Source organism: Pantherophis guttatus, chromosome 2 (assembly GCF_059756535.1).
Source record: "Pantherophis guttatus breed Tessera chromosome 2, ASM5975653v1, whole genome shotgun sequence".
Lineage (NCBI taxonomy): Eukaryota > Metazoa > Chordata > Lepidosauria > Squamata > Colubridae > Pantherophis > Pantherophis guttatus.
Window position 1 is genome coordinate 136531384 of NC_142064.1, and position 12709 is coordinate 136544092.

General features: G+C 40.5%; 1 protein-coding gene across 2 annotated transcripts; it reads left to right on the top strand.

The window, feature by feature from the left end:
- The first annotated feature begins 362 nt into the window (after positions 1-362).
- Positions 363-8667, top strand: ACKR5 (atypical chemokine receptor 5). 2 transcript variants are annotated; one of them, XM_034412256.3, is made up of 2 exons: positions 363-1034; positions 7311-8667. In XM_034412256.3, exon 2 carries the CDS (start codon positions 7330-7332, stop codon positions 8404-8406), a length of 1077 nt encoding a protein of 358 aa, XP_034268147.2. In that variant the 5' UTR covers positions 363-1034; positions 7311-7329; the 3' UTR covers positions 8407-8667. The 2 variants fall into 2 exon arrangements, with proteins under 2 accessions (XP_034268147.2, XP_060544898.2); XM_060688915.2 differs by having other exon boundaries at positions 363-480.
- Positions 8668-12709: the final 4042 nt, after the last annotated feature.

A 12709-nucleotide genomic window follows, 5' to 3' on the forward strand; every position in this document is an offset into this window, starting at 1 on the left:
AATAAAAGCCCTACCCCAAAAACAAGCCCCGTAAGATTGTCAGTCGGTGGATGCATTTAGTACCATATTTCCCTGAAAATAAAGACCTAACCAAAAAAATAAGCCCTAATGCATCTTTTGGAGCAAAAATTAATATAAGACCCAGTCTTATTTTGGGGAAAACATGGGTATTACTTTTATGGAGACTTTAACAGCTGCCCTAGTAGTTGAACCAAATGAAACAACAAGAGTTCATGATTTATCCCCCATTGTTCAGAGAAGGAAAATGAAGCAAATGGAAAACAGCAATGGCTACCAATGAAATCTCAAGGGCCCCTCTAGAGATGGTTTGAAAATGCCTCATGCAATCCAGGCATGTCAAAACAGGTATCTCCAGGCAAGGTTGCTTTGCTGTTGAGATGAAGAGCAGGGGGTGCTCCTTCTCTGATTCACATGCAGAACAGAGCTGAGAGTGGGGTCTACTTTCAAGACCAGCAACAGGTAAATATTCTCTTCATGTGAGGACAACTGACTAATTGAGGCTAATTGGTTCCTTCCTCCAAGGACTTGGTCTTCCTCTCCTCAGCACCTGCAGTTGTCTCATCTACCTAATGGTGAAACTGGCCAGGGCAGCCTCTTTCTTTCTCTTTCTCTCCTGTTCTTTTGGCAGTACATTCTGTGTTATTTGAAAGCAGGGAAGCTGGTTTCAAAAATGCAGAACGGAAAAAGGAAATTTGCCTCAGGAAAGCAGACATCCTCTAGATTTCTTCAAAAGTGTGGGGCTGAGAATAATCCGTGCTGCCCATTCCTGGAACCTGAGCCGTGCTCGAGCGTTCAGGCAAAAACTTCAGAGGGGCCTTGCTTTCAGAGTAACAGCCTGTGATGCTCATTTCCTGTGTGTGAGAGATAGGAGGGACGGAAAATACCAACAAATCTGTGAGTTGCCAACAAATTCACATTCCTGGAAAGGCTGCACCTCACATTCAAGTTGGAGGGACTGAAGAGTAGATCTCTTTATTGCAACATCACCAGAATCAATTCTGGTTTCTAAGAAGGTAAGCAATCGATTGACCTGCTCTCCAGAAATAAATTTCGTTGCTAGGAGCTTAGCTTGTATTTTAGGGGGTGGGGAAACAGATTTAATTTGGATTAAAGAAGTACTTTCTCTTCTTTCAAGTGCCCTATAGGAAATGTGTCTTTTTTTAACCTATCATCATCAATAATAATAATATTATGGTTCTTCTCCATCCAGATTGCAGAGAAGCAAATATTTTATTTGTCTATAAATAGACAAATTTGTCTGTAAATAGAATCAAAGGCACTTTGAGAAGGAAATTGCTATATCCATCATTATATATCCATTCTGCTTTCAACTATTAAAGTTTCATCAAGAGTGTTGTTTTTTAAAATTGGGAAAATTTCTTTAACTGATGGTTTCAAGGAGCAAAGTAATATCTGTATAACATGGAAAGAAAAAAAAACTCATTTGAGACAATTGCTTCTTCTGAACATTCTTTATGGCCCAAAATTTACAATTGATAGGATATGTCAAAATTTTAGATATATCACACTGTTGTTTTTCCTTGCATTTTTCTCTTGAGGAAAGAATTCCATGGAATGCAAAAACCAGCCAGTGCTTACATCTGGTCTAATAAAAATCCATCCTAAGAATCATTTAAACATCAACTACTTTTAGGCCAATTTTTTGATAGTTTTGTCAGTGTCCAATCTCCAGCTCTTTCAAACCCAAAGAAAATATTTAGAGAGTCATTATTATCTTTGCAAAGCACGTTTGTTGGAGGTATAAGATCCTCTGTGATGCCTTTAGTTAAAAGATCTGAGGAAACAGGAACAGAACAGAAGCTCAAAAGAGAACCATCTATTCTAGAATGCTTAGAATGACACTGAGGTTTGTTTAAGGTAGAATGGGGAAAGCCATATGTGGCATTTTCTGTGCGCTTGATTCTAGGAATAAAGCCTGTTACCTCCACCTAAAGCAACTTCCCCAGTCTGGAACACTCCAGATGTGTTGAATTACAACTCTTAACATCATGTGCCAAATTACTCATAGGTGTTGTAAATGGCAATGGCACGCGAGATAATCCCTATATATCTGGAACAGTCAGGTTGGGAAAGAGTGGCATAAAGAATCTCATGTTGCAGAGCTGGTAGATAGTTCTTGGTAAAACTATTATGCCTTAGTCTGAAACAGAGCTGTGTATCCTCTACCTTTGTGGCTTGGTGGCCCGGCAGGGAGGAGAGGGGAACCGGGCTGCATGAGTAGTTGGTTGGTGCATAAGTGCACAGCTCAAGTTATGTAAGCAGCAGGCCAGTGTGCAGGCTCGTGTGGCCTGGTTGCAAATAGGCCATGACGCGGTAGTGGGCCGTGGCCCAGGAGTTGGGGATCTCTGCTTTAACCATTTTGAAGCATCCTATGGATTCTGGCTAATGTAGTAAGAGACTAAAACGTAGCCAATCCTGCTAGTTAGAGTTCTTACATCATTCAGTAGAGTGAAAAGGAAGGAAGGAAGGAAGGAAGGAAGGAAGGAAGGAAGGAAGGAAGGAAGGAAGGAAGGAAGGAAGGAAGGGAGGGAGGGAGGGAGGGAGGGAGGGAGGAAAAGTGGAGCACTGGAGAGACACAATTGCCATCAGATCTACCTAGAACCATCCTACCTGTCTGGATCCTATATCAGCATGATGTCAATGTTTGCCAAGGGGTATCAGTCTTATTAAGCATTCAGTAAAATAATTGGGTTGGTTTATATCTCATGCCTTCAGCTCCCACACATCTCCAAAAGCAGTGTCTTGATAAAAATGCAGTTTATAGCCAAAACCAGCATACAGGGTTAATAATGCAACTCTAATTACTTTGTGAGGCACACACAGCAGTCGTGAGGCACATTTTATTAACTATATTTGTTTCTTGATATGTGTTTCTCTGAATTCAAAGTGAACTTGGTGAATAAAACAGCTCTCTGTTCCCAGCTTATTCTCATATCAACTTTGGCTGACAGTTGTGTTCCTTATATGAGACCACCCAGTGATCTTTGAATCGCTAATGGAGGATTTTAATCAAGGACTTCCCAGTCCAATACTCGTAAGAGTGTGTGCAATTAATCACATTCTTCAGAATGCCACAATTGTTTCCCAGGACTACCTTTAGAAAATATATTCTCAGCCCCAATATATGAAGGTATCTCAAAGCTCACCTGGTCCCTATAGATGGAAGTCATCTATACATTTATTTTGAAATAAAAACCACCTTGAACACAAATAGTTTCAAAGCATAGTTTTGTTTACCACTTTTAAATTACCTAATGACAGTATTTCATGATTGAGATTTTTTTTTTTTTTTGTATTAAATAAGATTTTAAAACATTGAAGGCATATTTACACTATCAAGACTGAAGTTGCTTTTGCACTGGCTGAAATGTTACAGCTTCTCCCAGCACATTTGAGTAGCTTTGTAAATGTGGTGGACATTATTTGAAATAACGTCCACCACATTATTTATGTGGTGGACATTATTTATGAAATAATGTCCAATAATGCACTTCATACTGTTCCTTCATAGAAAAGATGGCATTTCAACCGTGTTCAGTTTTATTTTAATACCGTGTTTTCCCAAAAATAAGACCCTGTCTTTTATATATATATATATATATATATATATATATATATATATATATATATATATATATATATATCCACAAAAAAAGGCACCAGGTCTTATTTTCTGGGGATGTCATCCACTGATTAACCTCACTTGTGCACATCACCCCCGGCCGCCTTTTCGCTGTCAGAGGCCTTCAGGAACTCCTTCTTCTCTGGCTGGCAAGGCTTTCCTGAAGGCCTCTGCAGCCAATAACAGAGCTCTGGATCGATTTGGAGCTTTGTTATCAGTTACAGAGGCCTTCAGAAAAGCTTTGCCTGCTGCAGAAGAAATGGGCCGGCAAGGCAGGTGTCAGGGTGTGCGGGGCCTGGCTGCAACTGTCCGAAGGTAAGTAGTAGGGCAGCTCCCCCCCCCCATCCCCATCCTAGCTTAATTTTTACTCATGCACTCTGGAATGGGCGGAATTTTAATTAGGGCTTATTTTGGGCACACGTGTAAAAATCAAGCTAGGATTTACTTTCAGGGTAGGTCGTATTTTTGGGGAAATAGGGTAGTGTTTGCATAATCAAGGCTAAGTTAGCACATTTTCAAATATCCACTATTTTCACTCTCTAGTTCTTCAAAAACCATTTGAAGAATAGAATAATAGAATAACAGAGTTCAAAGGGACCTTTGGTGGTGTTCTACCCCGACCCCCTGCTCAGGCAGAAAAGCCTGTACCACTTCAGACAAATGGTTGTCCAATCTCTTCTTAAAAATCTCCAGTGTTGGAGCACCCACAACTTCTGGAGGCAAGTCGTTCCACTGATTAATTGTTCTCACTGTCAGGAAAGTTCTCCTTATTTCAAGGTTGGTCCTCTCTTTTATTGGTTTCCACCCATTGCTTCTTGTCCTGTCTTCAGGTGCTCTGGAGAATAGGTTGACCCCCTCTTCTTTGTGGCAACCCCTTAGATATTGGAATACTGCTATCATGTCACCCCAGAAAATCAATGGGCCTCAAAAATAGTCAAATTTGGAATGCTAAAAGCAAAACCGTCTGCCCTTGCACTGCTACAGAACCTGCAATAACAAAAACACTGCCATCTCTGCACAAAAAGGAAATAAAATAAATTGCTTGCATATACATATACAGAATCCTCCTTCGGACTTTGTGTTATATTGTGTTAGGGGAGCTAAGGTGGCGCAGTGGTTAGAGTGCTGTACTGCAGCTACTTCAGCTGACTGCTAGATCAGCAGATCAAATCTCACCGGCTCAAGGTTGACTCAGCCTTCCATCCTTCCGAGGTAGGTAAAATGAGGACCCAGATTGTTGGGGGCAATATGCTATTTAGTATACTGTTGATTGTTGTAAGCCACCCAGAGTCCTCGGAGAGTGGGCGGCATAGAAATATGATTAATAAAATAAATAATAAAATAAATAAATATGTCTTTGTCCAAAATTGTCCAGTTAACCTAGATCCAACCCAAATATCAAACATGTAGATTAGCCATTGGTGGCAAAAATGCATAGTGGGAATGATTTTTAATGAAGAGGTTACATTTAAGTATTCTTTTCTATGGACAGTGCCATATCCTTCCTTAGGTATACAGGTATCTCCCGCAATAGTGATCTTACTTTTGGGTTCCTTTGATGTGGTCTTTGTGTGTCTCTCTCTCCACAACCCAAAAAGAGAAAAATGGAATCTGATCATTTCTAAAGCTCCATTGTTATACTCTTTTCATATTCAATGAATACAGGCAGGGAAAACAGGCAATTCCACATAGTCACTGAAGGTGTTGAGTACAAATACAACTGCATTTTTAATGCTGCTAAAACTTAATTGGTAAAAGAACCTATGTTCCTTGAATATGTGCATTATTGCAAAAGTAAAGATACAGGGACCTAATCAGGAAAACAAAGGGGCAACCCTATCTGAGAGAATGCCAGTTCTAACGATATTTTATTGCTGATAACTCTATCATTTCCAAATAAATTCATTCTCTGGAGATTCCAAGGATGGAAGTAGATACGTTAAGGTACATGGCCAGTTTTGGGTAGTGGTTAAAGTGCTGGCCCAGAAACCAGGAGACTGTGTGTTCTAGTCCCACCTTAAGTATTAAAGGACATAATGAACATAAACTGTTTCAACTCCTACCCTCAAAATGACACTATAAAGCACTAAGCAATTAGACACAAGAACAGTTTTTTCCTGAACGCCATCACTCTGCTAAACAAATAATTCCCTCAACACTGTCAAACTATTGACTAAGGCTGCATTACTAGTACTATTAGTCTTTTCATCATTCCTATCACCCATCTCCTCCCACTTATGACTGCATGACTGTAACTTTGTTGCTTGTATCCTTACGATTTATATTGATATTGATTGTTTCCTGATTGCTTATTTGTACCCTATGGCTATCTTTAAGTGTTGTACTTATGATTCTTGATGGGTGTATCTTGTCTTTTTATGTACACTGAGAGCCTACGCACCAAAGACAAATTCCTTGTATGTCCAATCACACTTGGCCAATAAAGAATTCTATTCTATTCTATTCTATTCTATTCTATTCTATTCTATTCTATTCTATTCTATTCTATTCTATTCTATTCTATTCTATTGCCAGCTGGGTGACTTTGAGTCAGTCACTCTCCCTCAGCCCAACCCACTTCACAGGGAAATTGTTGTGAGGAAAATAGGAGGAGCAGCAAGTATGTTTGCCACCTTGACTTACTTAAAAGGATTTTACAAAAGGATTTTAAAAACCGAATAAATAGGCTCTCTCACTAACCTATGATAATCCCACAACATTCTGTAGACCACATTGATCTCATTGAGAGTCCTGGTAGGCCTGTCAGAAATTTGCCTTTTCCTGTTCTTTACATTGCAACACAAAACTCTAGTCCACAGTCAGCATGCTTGTTTCTCTTACTTTGATTCTTTGTGTCAGATTCTCCTGTGAACCCATTGTTGTCCTTGGGATTGAGCTGCTGATCAGGTTTGGGAGTTGAAGAAACATTAGAGAAGGGATAAGATCAGGGCAGACCGTCTGACTAGAGGCTGATCAATGTACCAATAAAGGAGAATATCTGTAGCTCAGGGTTGAAATGAGGGGTCCTTCGTATTCTCTGAGGTTGCTTGTTTTCTTGAAGACGTTTCATTACCCAAACGACCCTGTTTCCCCAAAAATAAGACATCCCCTGATAATAAGCCCAATTGGGCTTTTGAGCGCATGTGCTAAAATAAGCTTCCCCCCGAAAATAAGCCCTCCCCAAAAATAAGCCCTCCCCGAAAATAAGCCCTCCCCAAAAACGCAGAGCTGGAAATCAGGTAAGTGGTAAGAGGAGCCCCATCTTGCTCTATGTGCCCCAAAATAATAAGACCTCCCCAAAAATAAGGCCAACTGCTTATTTCAGGGTTCAAAAAAATGTAAGACAGGGTCTTATTTTCAGGGAAACATGGTAGGTAAAATCATGAGTATCACTAAGGAGTGCTGTTTGCTGTCAGATTATATTCTGGTGACTGATCAATGTATTTGATAAATACTATACATTATATGCAGCAGTGGCCAAATCATAAAACAAAAAATGGGAGTCCTGTTGAGTCCTCCCAAATTTGAAGCCTGCACAGATTTAAAACCCATAGCTATTTTTTAAAAAAATCAATTTCCTGATATAAATGTTCTTGGTTCAGGGGAAGAATACATTCTAATTTCACATTTCCTTCTTTTTTTGCAGTTCATCTTTTCCCCTCAAAATGGGAGAGCCAGCGACCCTCCCCCCTTTCAATGAAGCATACCACAACTTGACAGATCTCTTCCACGCGTTCAATCACACATTCAGCACTTGTGATTTGGGACTAGATGATGGCGTTAAACGGGTCTTTCTCTTTGTCCTCTATCTCATCATCTTTGTGGTGGGATTGGTGGAGAATCTCTTGGTCATATGGGTCAACTGGCAGACCCGAAACCACCGGAACTTGGTCAACCTATACATTTTCAATATGGCCCTTGCAGACTTGGGGGTGGTCCTCTCCTTACCAGTCTGGATGTTGGAAGTCGTGCTTGATTACACTTGGCTTTGGGGAGATTTCCTCTGTCGCTTCACCCACTATTTCTACTTTGCCAACATGTACAGCAGTATTTTCTTTCTCACCTGCCTCAGCATTGATCGGTATGTGTCCCTGACAACTTCCTCCCACTTCTGGCATCAACGCCAACATCTTGTGCGACGGATCACTTGTTGCTGCATATGGGCCTTTGCTGCCATCCTCCCTTTGCCAGAGGTGGTACACATGGAGTTAACTGATACCATTGAGCCCGTGTGTTTCTTTATGGCCCCGCTGGAGACCTACAATGAGTGGGCCCTCGGTCTCACCCTCCTTTTTGCCTTAATTGGGTTCCTTATCCCATTCTCCCTCATGGCAGTCTTTAACATACTGACCGCCAGACACATCAAGCGTTGTGATAAGCCAGAGAGCAGAAAAAACTGCTACCTCATCTATGCTTACATAATTGTCTTCTTGATCAGTTGGCTGCCTTTCCACTTAATTTTGCTGATCTTCACCCTTGAGGGAACAAGTATATTCCTCCACTGCTCTGTCCTTGAGTTCCTGTACTTCTTCTACGACATCATAGACTGTTTCAGCCTTGTCCATTGTGTGGTCAATCCCATCCTGTACAACTTCCTGAGCAAGAACTTCCAAGGAAAGCTTATCTCTGCTGTGGTTCGATACATTCCCAAAAACCAGATGGAGCAGAAGGACAGAGATGACTCTTCCTCCAACACCCAACACTCAGTAGTCATCACACAAGACAAGACCTCACCAATTTAAACAGCTTTCCTGATTTTTGGGTCATTGTCATAAGAATGCATTTGCATTTTTCTGTATCAGCAAAGGATAGGCTTCATTAGGATACTTGTTGCCAATGTTTTTTACAATTTAAAAAGAAGGTCAATATAGGAAAAAATAAGGTAGGGAGGAGGATTATGTGCTGCTGTGTCAAACTGACTGGCCTTAATCAACCAAAATCTAACATTGCTATTAGTCCTTAGCTACTTCCTTCATCTTGAAATTTGAAGTGAAAATATATATATATATATATATATATATATATATATATATATATATGTATATGTATATGTATATATATATATATATATATATATATATATATATATATATATATATATATATTGCTGCTTTGACATTTTACTGTGGAAAAAGAGATGTATTTCTCTTAATGTCTTCTAATGTGAGCAGTTTTTGTATGAAAATAGTATTCTGAAAACTTAATGCTGAGCTGCTGGTTAAACAGAATTGCTAGGAGAGCAACTTATACCTGAAGCACTTGTAAATATAGCTCCAACCTAGAAGCTAAAGAACTAAAGTGATCTGTGAAGATAAAACAAGGTGTAGCCCTATTTTAATGTGAACATTCAATTAGTTGTCTCTTAGAACCGGGAAATCAGGATACTAACAATTCGATCCTAGCAATTCCTACATAGGTCTTTTTAGCCCAAACCACTAACGTTTACCTAACAGAGGGGTCGGCAACCTTAAACACTCAAAGAGCCACAAAGGTCCTAACCAGAAGCCCCTGTTCAATTCTGGAGCCGACCGGAAGTCCGGTTCCCCCATCATAGTCTTCTCCTAGCACGGCGTCCTTTTTCCTCTGCTGACCAGAAGTCTAGTTCCCCCACCATAGAGTTTCCTCCTACCATAATGTCCTTTTTCCTCTGCCTGTCCTAACCGAAAGCCCTATCATTTGGGAAGCCAACCAGCAACAGGGAGCCACAGCAGAGGGATGAAAGAGCCACATGCGGCTCCAGAGCCACGTGTTGCTGATCCCTGACCTAACACCACAATAAAAATGTGAATTTAGGAAAATGTGAAAAGAATATTTCTAGATGATTATACCACAGGTGATTCTAGAGTTTCTCACTTCCAAGAGAATGCACATCACCCTGAATTCTTTCATTGTGTTAAAAATCCCAAACTAGATTCTGGGGTGTCATTTTTTTTTCTCCCTTTGCCTTCTTCTGCAGCTGGAAGATTTGTCTATCCTTGACTTTTCCACCTCCTTGAGTTATATACCCTTCTAACATTTTACCTAGTATGGAAATAAATTTAAGAGAGAATTAGTTCAGTGTTTAATACTTGCAAAGTAATGCTATTACTGGCCATGGATCATGTTTTAAAGGACTGGACAAGACAGAAAGGGTCTCTGTATTTAGAAAGTGGACATAACTGGTTTGAAGAAGAAATTCATAAATGAACCGAATGAAATGCTGGAGATAAATTCTCTCTCTGTCCCTTAAATGAAGTACAATGTAAGAAGGTATAGCTATGATTGTTGCATCCAAACATCATTCAAGGGATGCATAGAATACTTCTTTAACCTAATACAGCAATGGAATAGTGCAGTAGAGTGGGGACACCTGTAAATGTATTTGTAAACATTCTATTTTAACAGAAATATGCAAGATAATCCATAGGAATTTTCAAGCACTTTTAATCTTTCACCAACTTTACAAAAGTGATGTAAAAATGGGCAGATGGGCTGAGTGAATCTTGTACTCAATAAAGTGATATTTTGATTGACTGATTGATTTCATTGATTGATCCATTGAAAGATATTAATTTATTCCTTTTAACTGTAATCATTTGGGCTGCAATTAGCTATCCTATCAAAGGTATGGTTGGTCGTTATTCCAACTTTTAGTATAATTGCCTTGAATGTTTAGCATAACATTGCTCATCTTATTTAAAGGGGCACTTTTTGTTCCATGTAAGACCATACAGTCCTAAAATATTTAACCTAGCGTGCTTCTTCTTAATGATTACAACTTTTGCTTTTGTCATGTCTCTCATATTCCATGTTCCAATACAATGCATTCTTGTAAAATCGCAATCGCAATCGCACTTAGACTTATATACCGCTTCACAGTGCTTTACAGCCCTCTCTAAGCAGTTTACAGAGTCAGCATATTGCCCCCAACAATCTGGGTCCTCATTTTACTGACCTTGGAAGGATGGAAGGCAGAGCCTATCTTGAGCTGGTGAGACTGGAACTACCGAACTGCAGGCAGCCGGCTGTCAGCAGAAGTAGCCTGCAATACTGCATTCTAACTACTGCACCACCACAGCTCATATTCATATAATGACTATATTCACTATTTTATAGCAAACAGGGTCATTTCAAAGTGTTCCTTGCCCAGCTGGGAGGGAAATGGCCTCTTTTGGCCCAAACTAGAAAGAAGAGTCATTTGAAAAGATTGCATTAGTCAGAGATATTCTTGAGAAACCTTGCTCTAATCAAATGTAGTTCTTTTATGCGTTTAGAGAAGAGCACTTTGAATATATCAGTTTGGTTGAATGTACACTTCTGTATGTGTCTTACAGCATCAGAGCAGGCAGGTCACCACTTTCCATCTTGTTTCCCAGAGGTGTCTGCAGATGGTGGGGGGTAAAATCTGCAAAACAGCATGGTGTCACCATTAAAAGCCCCGCCTCTTTTGAATACCGATTGGCTTTACATGCCTGACAAAAGGAATAAAACCTGTATCAATGCATTATGTTTACTATCTTGTATATTCTGACCCCCATCCTATCCCAGACACCACTGGTCTCTTGTTTAAGATTATCACTGGTTCATCTTTTAAAACAAGCCAGTATGTATGTGTGTGTGTGTACACACAGAGACGATTTGTATACTGCTGAATCCTCCTAACTCATGGCAATGTCCAATATGCTAACTAAAGTAGAAACCTCTCCCCCTGCATTCCTGCTTCCCCCACCCATCTTTTAATCTTACATCACTGTATTTTCATTGTTTATCTCACTGTTTATTGTTTCATTATTTTGCTACTGTTACTTTTACACTTCTTTTCATTCCTGTTTTTATTGTTATAGGCTACCTAAAATAGCCCCATGGCAAGATAAGTCGGCGAAATAAATTTAACGAATAAACATCCAGTAAATAACAAACCATTAAAACACACTAATTAGAAAATAGCAACTCTAGTACCTAATAATGAAAGAGACATCCAAGTAGCAATAGCATTTATATACTGCTTCATAGTACTTACAGCCCTCTCTGAGTGGTTTACAAATGTCAGCATATTGCCCCCGACAACTTGGTCCTCGTTTTGCCAACCTCAGAAGGATGGAAGGCTGAGTCAACCTTGAGTCCCCGTCAGGATCGAACTCCTGCTTCTGTAGACAAAGTTAGCATGCAATACTGCATTCTAAACACTGCACCACCACAGCTCATAACAATCACAATATTTCCCTAAAGTCTTTGAAGTAGTTCAGTCTTAAGCAGTTTAGGGAAGGCCCTCAGCAGAGGGACAGCCAAAATTTAGAGGCCAGCTACTTTAGCTCTTTCCCTGAACAGAAGAGGAATATTACAAGCAGCCACTTCCTCGGAATTGTTGAATCCAGTTGAAGTAAATGGTCCTGTAAGCATTTAAGTGCCAAGCCATAATAGGGTGATTGCCTCCATGGGAATCGCCCAGCTATTCTTTTCCGCAGTCCTTGACATAAAAGTTGCTGGCTTTATAAGAAACTGGTTTATATACATTTTTTTTCAATGGGAAAAGTCAGCATTGCTCAGTATAGCTTAGACCCGTGATGGTGAACCTATAGCCATATTCGTGGGCAGGCAAGCTCAGCTCCGGCGCGCATGCATGCGCCAGCCAGCTGATTTTTGGGCCTTCTGGGCCCACCAGAAGTAGGGAAACAGGCTGTTTCCTGCCTCCAGAGGGCCTCGGGGGTTAGTGGGAAGGCCTTTCAAGGAGTCTGGGAAGGGCGAAAACGGCCTTCCCCACCCCCCGAGGCCCTCCTGAGGCCAAAAATGGCCCATTTGCCAACTGGAGAGAGCAAAAAACTGGCCTTCCAGTCCCACCAGAAATTTCCAGCCTCCAGAAGGTCTCTGGGGGGTGGGGAAGGCCGTTTTCGCCCTCTACAGATTCCTAGAAAGGCTCTGGAGCCTGGGGAGAGATAAAAACGGGCCTACCAGGCTATTGCGTGCCAGGAACGGGAGGGAGCGGGGCGGGGGGTCGTGCACACATGCACTTGAACTTAGTTAGAATCTATCACCATTTACAAATAAGAAAAACAGTGCAGCGAACTC

What these genes read in the sequence shown, in the direction of transcription:
- ACKR5 (XM_034412256.3), top strand. Translation starts at nt 7,330, where the DNA reads ATGGGAGAGCCAGCGACCCTCCCCCCTTTCAATGAAGCATACCACAAC.